General features: G+C 44.3%; 1 protein-coding gene across 1 annotated transcript in view; it reads right to left on the bottom strand.

Moving 5' to 3' along the window:
• LOC137373257 (ral guanine nucleotide dissociation stimulator-like 1) overlaps window positions 1–12,723 on the bottom strand; it is a 49,313-nt gene that overhangs the window by 11,352 nt on the left and 25,238 nt on the right. Inside the window, exons 9-14 of the mRNA XM_068038107.1 lie at window positions 12,478–12,578; window positions 11,189–11,265; window positions 10,302–10,374; window positions 3,099–3,182; window positions 2,450–2,482; window positions 362–483 (exon numbers count right to left, since the gene is read on the bottom strand). Of these exons, the coding sequence (XP_067894208.1) occupies window positions 362–483; window positions 2,450–2,482; window positions 3,099–3,182; window positions 10,302–10,374; window positions 11,189–11,265; window positions 12,478–12,578 (490 nt within the window). The remainder of the gene's footprint in view (window positions 1–361; window positions 484–2,449; window positions 2,483–3,098; window positions 3,183–10,301; window positions 10,375–11,188; window positions 11,266–12,477; window positions 12,579–12,723) is intronic.

Below are 12,723 nucleotides of genomic sequence, written 5' to 3'. Positions count from 1 at the left end.
GAGGCAACTCCCCAACTGGGCAAAAACCCAGCCCTCAAATTCATAACTATGATGAGTATCACCTGCTCCCTATTAACACTGAAATGAGACCCGTTTCATTAAAGGGACCAGCATTTTCAATCTTGTCATGGTGTGTGTTACTATATACTAATAAAACCCATTTTGATACAACGATAGAACTCTTGTGATGGGTTGTGAGCACTATCCTGCTCAGTCAGATTCCATTACAAAATTATTTGAAATCAGTGACGGGAAGAGACTAATTGAACTGACAGGCTCACAAACATTGAACAGCCATTAAAATCATAGAAGATGACACAGACAACACAATATGAACATCCATTCTCGCAATACCACTCACCTTTCTTCATCAGTCAAATATTGTTGATTGTTGAACCACCTAAGAAACTTAGGGACTGGGGTGATGCAGTAGTTGTTACATGTAGACTTTAAAAGTTTAATTTGTGCTATCACCTCAAATTCCTGAAAGAGCATGGAAAGAAACAGTAAAAGTTTAAAAAATACACAAAGCATTGCTACTGCTACACCTAGTCACTGGTACTTTTAACTCCTGACCAAAAACTACTTGAAATACGTTTTGTTTGCTGGATACTCAATGCACAGTAAATCATTCCTCAAAGTCTCACTGCAGTGGGAAAAAATGGCACAGACGTGGCACCAAAGAGATGAATCTATACAGGTTATCCAAGGTTGCTTTCAGGCTACAATTCCTCTCAAAGCAGTGCCTGAAAGATGAATCTTCTGAAAAAATATTAATCAAACATTCATTTTAGAACAATATCAAACTGATAAAGGACTGGGAGAGAAGAAAATTTATTCAAGATTGCTACCTTATTTGAAAGAAATTCTGATGAGTAGAAGCTCATCTACAGTTATTGATCCAAGATGTTGCACCAGAGTGAACTTTGTAGACTGCAAGCGGCTAGAATATTCTGAACCACAACACTGCAGTGTTTTCTTTTGATCACTTACGATGGGCCAAAGGGCCTGTTTCTGTGCTGTATAACTCTACGACTCTGTGACTTGTGGGTTCTCTGCTACATCTTGTATTCAGTGACAGTTTGACAGATAAAAGGGAAAGACTTTTCCTATCAAACGTTGACAACAGCATGTTACTGTTGGGATATAAAGTGTAAGCCAGTATTCATCAGGCCCATTAAAATATGCACACTTTATAATCATCCACTGCTTAGAGCAGCCATTTGATAGATTTATAGCCCCAATTTTAACCTATTCACCTCACTGGAATCTTACAGGTTTGGGACAGATGCCCATTTTGCATCCCAGTTGATTTTATGATCTATTGAAGTCAAACTGAGCAGGGTGTAAACTGCATCTTACCTGAACCCACTCAATTCCCGGGCTAGGCTAAAATTGGAACTCACGTTACACTTTTAGAAATGAAATTTCACTGCTTTCCACATCGTCAAGTTCTTATCATGTTATCATTTTCAGGTTCTCTGCAGAATGCTGTGACATGAAATGAAATTGCTTCAAATATCCTCAACAAAAACCTTGGCAATAAATGCATGTTTGAAAAGTTGGTACCAGCAACATCAGAAATATGAAGGAAAAATGCCCATCACCGGTGATAACCTAGGAGCTGCACTTGGAATCTCTGATGTGTCATGAATGTAACTGATGTCTATCTTCTGAAGGAAAATACTGTGTGAAATATTGAGAAATTATTCATCCGCTTTCATGATTAATGAAAAACTTGCAGTCGCACCGAGACATAATTCAGTAATAATCTCAATCACGTATCAACACTGGGTACAGGCTGTACCGGCAATAACTGCTGAAAGGTAAATTACATCAAGTTAACAACACAGAAAAAGGCTATTTGGCCAGCTGGTCTGTGTCAGTGTTTATATTTCTTCCACCGACTTCATATGACCTGATCTGAATATCGTTTTATTTCTTTCTCCCACATGCCCACAGCCAAATACTTGCAAGTTGATAGGTAAATTGGCCATTGTAAATTGCCCCTAGTGTAGGTAGGTGGTAGGAGAATGGTGGGGATGTGGTAGGGAATATGGGATTAGTGTAGGATTAGTATAAATGGGTGGTTGTTGGTAGGCACAGACTCGGTGGGCCGAAGGGCCTGTTTCAGTGCTGTATCTCTAAATAAATAAATAAATGCACTTATCTAGCTTCCCCTGAAAGACATCTATGCTATTCATCACAACTACTGCCTGAGGTAGCAAGTTCTGCACTCTAACCACTCTCTGTGTAAAGAAGTTTCTCATGAATTCTTTATTGGATTTACTAGTAACTACTTACGGCCCCTAGTTTTGGAATCCCCCCACCCCCTCACTGAATCCCCGACCACTATCCAAGTGAAAAAGAAAGCCCAATAACATTTAAGGGCATGCTTTCCCCACACACAACTTTGAAAGTTTTTCAAAATGTAGTAATTCATACCAACCCTTCGTTTCTTTTCAAAATTGATCAAATCACCCTACAGGAGAGAAACAAGGACAAAAAACATGAATGCGATTTGTAGAAAGGTTAGATTGTACGACAAAATTATGGGCTTGAATGGTCAAGAGCGAAATACAACCCTGTAAACTTGGCTCCAAATTAGTATGCGGTCAAAACTCAATCATGTATACAACACCAAAGGTGTAATAGATGCACTGCCAAGTCATTATTTCATAAAATAGACAAGTCCTTCTCTGCAGTCAAATTCATCAACACCAATTTGATTATATAAGTCAGCAGCTATTTGAGAATGAAATGGTGTGTGATGTCCAATTAACTGAAAATTACCTGCACACAATAAAATTGGGCAATTTATGCAAAATTTTCAGGATACGGAAAAAATAGGGCTATATTCATAACCAGCTGCGTAGCAACTAGCGTGCGCTTCATTTACAGTGTTTGATTCACAGTGCAAAGCATTAAATTACAATAGCCATGCATATACTTTTTCTCATGTCTGCCTTTGATCAATCTCAGTAGTTATTTTATTGTTGCTTTTATTCTCATCTTCAAGAAACCTGCATTGATACGGTTACTATAGCAACCATCAGCAAAACAGGAATCCCAACATGTGGTAAAACAAACAGACTTACAACATAATCTGGAAGTGCAGTGTCCAGCATTGTGAGATCGGTGAGGAATGTGCCCAGGTAAGGCACAGTTCCTTGCATCACATCCTATAAAATAGAGGCAAATTTGTTCAACCCATTTTGAATGTGTTAATTGCCACATTTCCTAAACATACTACCCATAATTAACTTGTTCCCTTTAGTATGCATCAAAATCAATTTGCAACCAGAACATTCAGAACATTTAATACAGAATGGTATAATGATACAAAGCTTGATCCACATAGACCAGGAAAGTTTGATTCCTAGTCTGTACTGTGTTAACCATCTCAATCTTTGGGTAACTTTGTCATGTGAGCTCTTCCACACGTTACTGTTATAAATAACATTAACCATTCTTGCTTATTGTGAACACTTCAGTTATATACAAAGATAATGCACATAAACAGCATTGGTTAAATACAATATTGTCTCTTTCAACCCTAAACCACAGGCAGTTCACTTATTTGTAAATACAGGCAAAACATTAGATTGTCCTCTATCTTTTTTTTCTTCTTTTTCTCCTCATCTCCTAAAATTGACTGAATTAATGGCTGGAACCTGGTACAACCAGAGGCCATCCTTCATTTGGTAACCTAGGTGATGACTGTTTGTAGCCTATTCCATTAGAGGGCATCACCGCTGAGCTCATTTGGCTCCTCATCTGATACTCAGATATGCAACTTTCCAGCAGGAGCTAATGGACAGCTATCAGGAACTCAGCTAGTTTTGTATAATTTTACAATACAGAAGAAGGGTGTTCAGAAAAACATAAGATAACGTATCAGCCCCAGGAGCTTGCTCTGCCATTCAATAGGGTCATGGCTGATCTCAGACCTCAACTCCACTTTCCTGAGTGATCCTCACATCCCGGGATTCCCTCGGGGTCCAAAAATATATTGATGTCAGCTTTGAATATACTCAGCAACTGAACATCCACAACTTTCTGGGGTTGAGAATTCCAAAGATTCACAACATGTAGTGAAAAAAATTCTCTTTATCTCAGTCCTAAATGGCTGACCCCTTATTCTGTGACTGTGCCCCAGGGCATTCGACTCCCCAACCAGGGGAAAAACAGCCTCTCAGCACCTATGCTCCCAAACCCTCTCAGAATCTTGTGTTTCAATGAGATCACTTCTCATTCTTCTAAACTCAAGACAGTTTAGTTCTTGTCATGAAGACCCCCATGTGCCAAGTATGAGGCATTTAATTTTTATCATATGAACATTAATTTTAAACTGTTGCTGAAGAAATGACTTGCCTAACAAGATCACAAGACATTTGGCTGGAGGACATTTGCATACTAAGAGACAGTGCTTGTGGAGACAAAGCAACTACTCCTTTGGTCCAATTAACCCAAATGGATTTTGATCACCAGACATTAAAGGTGTAAGGACTCACATTCCAGGGTCTGCTCAGAATCCACAAACGCAGGAGTGGTTAAACCAGCTGGTCACATGACTGACCTGCTGGTCCAAGCGTTTTTGAAGTACACACAGGACAGTTTGAAGACAGACTGCAGATTGCAACTGGACCTGGAGCAAGAGGGCCTCTCTCCTGGATGGCTCTCTCTCGCTTTCTCACAAGCCTCCGCACCCTCTAAAGTCACTTAAACCTCAAGATAGAGAAGACTCCTACATCAAAACAAGTTAAAGTGTGCACTGGGCCCCAACGAAGAGCAAGACTTACCGGCAATCAAAGACTCCACACTGAAGTCAAAGGATTATAAATACACCCAGCCATTGCCTCAAATTTTTCCCCTTATTCTTTCTACTTTTTCTGTCTCTATCTACTTGTGTGTTTATCACATAAGCATGCTATCGTGGTCGCGTAGCCTATTCGTAGTCGCTAACCGGATTAGAGTTTAAAGTTAATAAACTTCCACCTTTCTTGTTTAAATCTGAGAAAACCTGATGGATTTCTTTGCCTTACAATTGGAAAGTAGTGAACAAGGATTCACTGAGGGGGGAGCTGCAACACAGTGGGCGGAATTTTATTTGGGTGCCGCGCTGTGCAGTGGCTCCCTTTAAACTTGGTGGGGTGCCCACATTCAGCTGCTGCCATAAAGCCCCGGTGATATTTCATGCGGGGGCTCATTAGCATCACTGCGCTGAGCACCACCCTCCCAATCCCCATATTACATGGGGAGAGGTGTGACATTCGGCGTAGTGAGAGACCTTTTGACAGCTGTGTAGCGGGTGCTGGGGCCTATTTAATGCGTCCCTGCACCCATTTCCTGACAGCTGTCAAAGTAATATTTAGCTCACTGTTGAAGAGTGGGGCTGCAGTCAAACTGGCAGCAAAGCAGAAAGTGCTGGAGAAACTCAGCAGGTCAGCCAGCATCTGTGGAGAGTGAAGCAAAGTTAACTTGACCAAGTTCACAGAGCAATGCAAATACGTCTTTCACTTAATGTTCCTCGCCAACATCTGTGTCCTTTTCTCTGTGTGAATGATGTGTGCCAGCACCTAGCGCCAATGTCACATCCCTTTGCACCATTAGCCCTTCAGGAGAACCAATGTATGCAATAACATCATTGCTATGCCACCATTACTCATGAATGTCTCCAGTGATATGGACATTCACTCGCTCAGCTGCTGCCTCTGATGATTTACACAGGGATGTTGCAGATGTGGACTGGTGCACAGCAGGTGAGCAAGGGTGATGTGTGACTTGCAGAGCTAATGCTGGTTCTTCTGGAGCAGAAAGCCTTTGTCTGATAAGCCACTGCCGTACATCCCTAGCTCACTGCTAGCCCTGCGTGCAGAGCTTGGGTGCCTTCTGCCCTCCCATGCGCCTTTCATGTTGGAGGTCTTCAGCGTCCTCATAGTCCGAGGAGGAATGCTGTTGATGTCTCTCCTCATCAAGACAGGCCTGGTCCCTACTGGGTGCATAGTTGTGCACAGCAGCAAAGAAAGGAGCTGGCCTTTTCAGCCCATACAGGGCATCACCCTATCTGTACAGGAATTCGAAACGCTCTTTCAGCATGCTGATCTCCAGCTCTTGTAGTTCAGTGGCTGGCGTTGTATCTCTTCTCTGCAGCAGTGGTGGGATCTGTCACTGGTGTCAGGAGCCATGTCTGCAAAGGATAGCCCTGATCTCCAAGAAGCCACCCCTCCATCTAAGCCAGTTCAGTGAACAGCGGTGGCAGCTGGGACTAGCGCAGGTCCCAGGGGTCATGGCAGCTGCCTGAGAAGCAGGCACAGATTTGCATGAAGCATCTCTTGTGATCACATACCAGCTTCACCCAGATTGAGAGGGATCCTTTAATGGTGACGTCTTCAGGTAGTAGCCTGGCGGGAGGCCTTATGACCACACGAATGCAGTCTATGAACGTTACAAGCTATGGTTCTCCGGCAATGGTGCCGAAACTGATGGCTCTCTTAGCCTAGCTGTGAGAGACTGTCCTGAAGCGGACATACTCACTGGCCTTCTGGTGCAGGGCATTGGTGACCTCCCTGATGCAGCAGTGCACTGCTGACTGTGTGATCCCACAAAGGTCTCTGGTGGGCCCCTGAAAAGCTGCAAAGGTGTCAAGCTTGAGAACCACTGAAACTATGAGAACGAAAGGGATAGGATGTCTACCAAAGCCGATGGGCTGCAGGTCATCTTTGAACAGGGCACAGAGACATGTCACCACCCTCTCTACATGCGCAATCGCATCTGACACTGGTGCTCTGACATCTGATGGCATGTCATGTGGAGCCTGTCGATGCACAGCAATCATAAAGGCAAGCTCCCCTTGGGGGTTGCTGCTCACGACCGGGGGCCTCTACATGGATCGCACCTGCCTGTTGATTTTGCCTCAGGCGCATATGGATCCTCAGGAGCAGAGCATCACACAATGTAGGATGAGCCTACCTATTTCCATGTGATAAATAAAGTTGACCCCTTCATTTATTCGAAGGCTCCAAGGAGGGCAGGGATTGGTGTTGACGGGTACATCAGGTGCTTTCATGGATCAACTTTGTGGCATGGCATTGCTCATCTTGGCCAACACTCAAGAGTGGCACAGCATGACCACATCAAGATCTTCCAGCTGCATCGATTGCCCCTACCATCAATATAATCTTAACGCTCCTACCCTTTCTGGTACCCTGCCCACGCACAGGATGACCAGAGCATCATTGCTCCTTCACAAACACAAACAAACGCAGCGTGTACACTGTTTACGGAGGGAGGGTACACAGTAGCTCCTTTCATGCCTGCAGAGCTTTCCCAGAGTAGTCCCAGATCCCCTCCCTCCTCCCTTCCATAATGCAGAGTGAGACTCCTCGAATCCCCCTTCCCTCCTCCCTTCCATAATGCAGAGTGAGACCCCTGAAAACAGAACTTACCTTCCATCGTGAAAACATCTGCTTCTGAAAACCCGTCAGCTTTTCTGTTCAGAACATGATGGCACGTGATAGCTGCCTGTTCAATTTAAAATCTGGAAGTGTCCATGAAGAGGCGGCGGGCTGCATAATCTGCAGAGGTAAGTACCGTTTTACATATCTTCATTGGGGTGTCGCCACCGAGCGACGGGGGTGGGGGGAGCAGGGGGGATGGGCCGCAACAAGGTCCCCCCGCCATCAATAATTTGTGGTGGGCCCTTCTCGACGTCGCAGGTTGAGGCGGGCCTCTCCCTGCAGAATTTTACCGGCCCCTGTACTGCGACCCACAGTATCAAGGGGCCGGTAAAATTCAGCCCGTGTTTGAAAATTAAACCCTGTTCTGGTCAAACCAGGCAAAGGCTGGGAGGGAACCCCTGGACCCCTTTCTCACCTGGTCATAACAGAAATTTGGGTGGTAGCATCTGGAATTGATCCACAGGCAAGCGAGGAAATTGGAAGTGGGAAGTCAAATTGATCCCAATCAAAAAGAGAAAAGATTTCAATCCAGGTTTTCTTGTGGTTGTGTGTGCTAGTGTACGAACTTGTCTGCGATTGAAGCCAGTCGTTCCCCAAGCCAGGGTGAAGTAACTTGTGATAAGTTAAAAGCACTGTCTGGAAAAGTTGAGAAAAATGGCTGAGCAGTGTGGGATCACTGTCCATGACAAGGCTAGAAAGTCTGAACTCCTAAGACTAGTGGCCGAACATTTTTCCTGTGAATCTGAAGAAGCAGAAACTGGGTTAGAATTAAGCCCTGACAGGGTATTGTGAGCAAAGCGACAATTGGAACAGAGGAAACCTGAATTTGAGGAAAGAGAATAAAGAGAGAGAGAGACAGGAGAGAGAGAAAGAAAGAGCCTTCCAGAAAGAATGCGAAGACAGAGAGCTGAGGCGACTTGAGTTAACTAGGGTGCGACAGAGTAACACCAGTGAAATCATGGCCAATATGGAGGACCGTAATTCAGGGCTGGGTTCAGATTTATTAAAACATTTTCCCAACTGATCCCAAAATTCAGTGAGGGAGACGTGGAAGTGATTTTTGTTACTTTTGAAAAACTGGCAAGGCAGTTAAAGTGGCCTGTTGAGGCTTGGATGCTGCAGATACAAAGCAAGTTAATAGGAAAAGCCCATGAGCTTTATTCCATGTTGCCAGATGAGAGTTCATCAGATTATGGACTGGCAAAAAAATGCTATCCTTGGGGCATATGAGTTAGTACTGGAAGCCTACCACCAAAAGTTTAGAAACCTCAAGAAGCAGGCTGATCAAACTTTCCTGGAGTTTGAGAGAAGTAAGCAGCTGGCTTTTGAACCAGTGGCTGAGGGCTCCGAAAGTGCAGCTCAACAAGGAAAATCTCAGAGAAGTGACTTTGCTTGAGGAATTTAAAAACTCTCTCCCACTCTCCATAAAGACACATGTCGAGGAACAGAAGGTTCAAAGAGCCCGGCAAGCCGCAGTGCTGGCTAATGAATTTGCTCTCATTTATCAGTTGGTTCTCCAGGGGAAAACCATTCCTCGTCATCTCCACAAATCTGAAAAGGACAAAGGGTGGGAAGGTGATAGAAGCCCAAGCAATCCTGAGAGGGAAAGAAAAGCAGGAGACACAGGGGCCTCTCCTCCAGCCAAAAAGGAAGGTGCTGTAAGTAGGAGTGAGCACCTGTGTACTTCCATTGTAATAAAGCAGGGCATCTGAGAGCTGACTGCTGGAGACAAAAGAGAAAACCTGTAGGGTTAATCAGGGCATAGCCGCTCAGTGAAGGAGAAGGGACCCTGATGGAAAGAACAGCAGAACAAGCTGTGGCTTTAACTGCAGTAAGAATCAGACCCAGGAAGCCTACCGCTGCAAGTGCAGGAAAATTTAATAGGATTTTAGAAGGTTATCAGGGTGTTGTGTCTGAAGGGAGAGTAACCCCACACCCCTCGAGTGGGAAACGCAAGCCCATAGTAATCCTCAGGGACACAAGGGCCATTAGATCCCTTTTACTGGGAAAAGGCCTGACCTTTCCCCCAGAGAGTGCAATAAACATCAGAATGGTGGTGAATGGTATTGGAGGGCAGTCTATGCCTGTACCTTTACAGTGGGTGCACTTGGAGTGCGACCTAGTTTCGGGACCGGTGACTGTAAGGATTGTCCCTAGTTTGCCTGTGAATGAGGTTGACCTGCTCCTAGGTAATGATCTGGCAGGGATGAAGGTGGTAGCTTCCCCAGTAGTGAAAGACAGACTGCAGGAGTTGAGAAAGACAGGGCAGTGGCAGAAGCTGACCCCTGCAGTTTCCCTGAATGTGTAGTGAATCAAGCCATGAGCAAACCAGCTCCCTGAGAGGAGACTGAATTGGCACTGCAGGCAGATGACCATGAGGTCTGTCTGTTTGAGACTTTCTTTGGAAAGTTAGAAGACCCAGGAATGAATTAAATGAATCTTCCCTAGCCAAGGCTCAGCGAGCTGACCCAGTATTGTGAGAGTTAGCACAGGCTGCCCAGTCTGAAATTGAAGCAGAGGGAGTCCGTAACTGCTACTATTTAAAGAATGAGGTACTGATGAGGAAATAGAGTTCTCCTTACAGACCTGAGAGCAAGGAGTAGACAGTAGTTCATCAGTTAGTGGTGCCGCAGAGGTACCGGAGAGAAATATTAAGAAGGACACACGAGATTACAGTGGCTGTACATATCAGTATACGAAATATCAAAGCCCACATAAGACAGTGTTTTAACTGGCTAAAACTCCACAAAGATGTGGTGGAATACTGTTGGAGTTGTCACACGTGCCAGGTTGAGGGTAAACCCCAACCTACAGTGAAATCTGACCCTGCCAGATCATTACCCAAGCATCCCTAAGTCCTTTATTGGTGTTTGTAGGACCCTCCAGCAGAGGGCTAGTGAACTGGAAGGGAACCCTGTCGAGAACAAAAGGGCACAGGCAGGCACACAGCTGGCGAAAGGGGCAAAGAAACCAAGAGGGCAGGTTAAAGAAATCCCAAATAGAAACCCCTACCGTCCGGTCAGCCAACCCCAAAATATTTAAAAAGTTAGACCCCACATCCTCCCATGTAAATGCAGACACTAGAAGCACCCCACCAGAGATGCTAACAGCATTTACAGGAACCTGCAGAGACAAAGAAAGTCCTCAAGAGGGCAGAGAAACCATGAGGGTGATGCTTCACCAAGTCGAGGTGCCACATTGGAGTGCAGCAGAATCTGGACAAATACCTGCAATCAGGAGTGTACCAGATGTGAAAGGGAAGATTAGCAAGGAATCCTCCCCCACAGTCAGGGGAAAAGGGAACCAACCATCCCCAAAGGTGAAAAGCCCTTGTATGACTCCTCAAAGCACTGAAAGAGAGTTCAAAGTAGAACCGCCCACTGCCGACGCCCATAAGCGGAACTCCCACTTAGAGCTAATTAAATCTAACTCTCCCCCTGCAGACCTTAACAAGAACAAAGACACCCTCGGCAGTCATGGAAATGCGCAAACTGAAAAACTTCCCCAAAAATCACATGTTTACTGGGATGCCAAAAAGGGCAGGTTAAAGCAGCACTGCTTCCAAGAAGAAATAGGCTGTAACAACTGTTAGGAATTCTGAATGAATGAGAGAGATGTATGTGTGTTTTCCTGGACTTATCTTCTCTCTGATCCCTTTTCATGAAATGTTCTTTTAAAAAAATATCGTATCTCATTCCACTGGGTATGGAGGTGTCGAAGACCCGCACCTGCCAAGAATGAGGCACATTAATTTTGTCATATGAACAGTAATTTTGAATTGTTGCTGGAGTGAAGAGATGACTTGCTTAAAGAGATCAACAAATATTTGGCTGAAGGATCATTTGCATACTAAAAGACAGTGCTTGTGGAGACAAAGCAACTACTCCCTTGTCCAATTAACCCAAATGGATTTTGATGATCAGACATTGAAAGTGAAAGAAAACTCGCATTCCAGGATCAGCTAAGATGATAGAATCCACAAATGCAGGCACGGTTAAACCAGCTGGTCACATGACGAACCTGCTGGTCCAAGCATTTTTGAAGGACGCGCAGGACAGTTTGAAGACAGACTGCAGATTGCAACTGAACCTGGAGCAAGAGAGCTTCTCTGCTGGTTGCCTCTCTCTCGCTTTCTCACAAGCTTCTAGACCTACTGAAGTCGCTTAAACCTCAAGAGAGAGAAGACTCCGACATCGAAACAAGTTAAAGTGTGCACTGGACCCCAACGAACAACAAGACTTACCAGCAATCAAAGACTCCACGTTGAAGTCGAAGGACTGTAAATACACCCAGCCTCAAACTTTTTCCCTTTATTCTTTCTACTTTTTCTGTTTGTATCTGTGTGTGTGTTTATCACGTATGCACGCTAGCGTGGTCACATCGCAAATTTGTAGTTGTTAATTGGATTAGAGTTTATGGTTAATAAGCTTCCACCTTTCTTGTCTAAATCTAAGATTTCTTTGCCTTACAATTGGAAAGCTGTGAACAGGGGAGCTAAAACACTGTGTTTTTAAAATTAAACTGTGTTACGGTTGAACCAGGCAAAGGCTGAGAGGGAACCCCTAGATCTCTTTCTCACCCGGTCATAACATACTACTCAATCTGTACAACCCTCTCATCCCAGGAACCAATCTATTTAGTCTGCCACAGCTGTGATGCCTCTCTGAATGATCTATTTTGTCTAGATCAAGGTTGTCAAACATTTTTTTTATTTGTTCATAGGATGTCGGCATCGCTGGCTAGGCCAGCATTTATTGCCCATCCCTAATTGCCCATTGAAAACATTTAAGAGTCAGCCACATTGCTGTGGGTCAGGCGTCACATGTAGGCCAGACCAGATAAAGATGGCAGATTTCCTTCCCTAAAGGACATTAGTGAACAATATGGCTTTGCAACAATTGACAATGGTTTCACCATCACCATTAGATTAACTTTTAATTCCAGATTTATGAATTGGATTCAAATCTCACCCCATCTGCCATGGTGGGATTTAAACCCATTTCCCCAGATCATTTGCCTGGGTGTCTGGATTACTGGTCCAGTGACATTCCACTCCGCCACCACCTCCACCATACAGCCTAAGGGCCAGAATTGGCCCACCAAAGGTTTCCATCCAGCCTGCAAATGTATTTCAGAAATACGTCATTTCACATTGTCTTCTTAGAGTTCAGAAAAATTGAGCATCTGACAGTCTGCTTTTGGAACTCAGATTCATATCTTTCTAACAAAAATACTACATTTAGTCCATTTCAAATACAGAACA

The sequence above is a fragment of the Heterodontus francisci genome, chromosome 8, assembly GCF_036365525.1.
Source record: "Heterodontus francisci isolate sHetFra1 chromosome 8, sHetFra1.hap1, whole genome shotgun sequence".
Classification (NCBI taxonomy): Eukaryota; Metazoa; Chordata; class Chondrichthyes; order Heterodontiformes; family Heterodontidae; genus Heterodontus; species Heterodontus francisci.
This window is presented reverse-complemented; position numbering and strand designations above follow the sequence as displayed.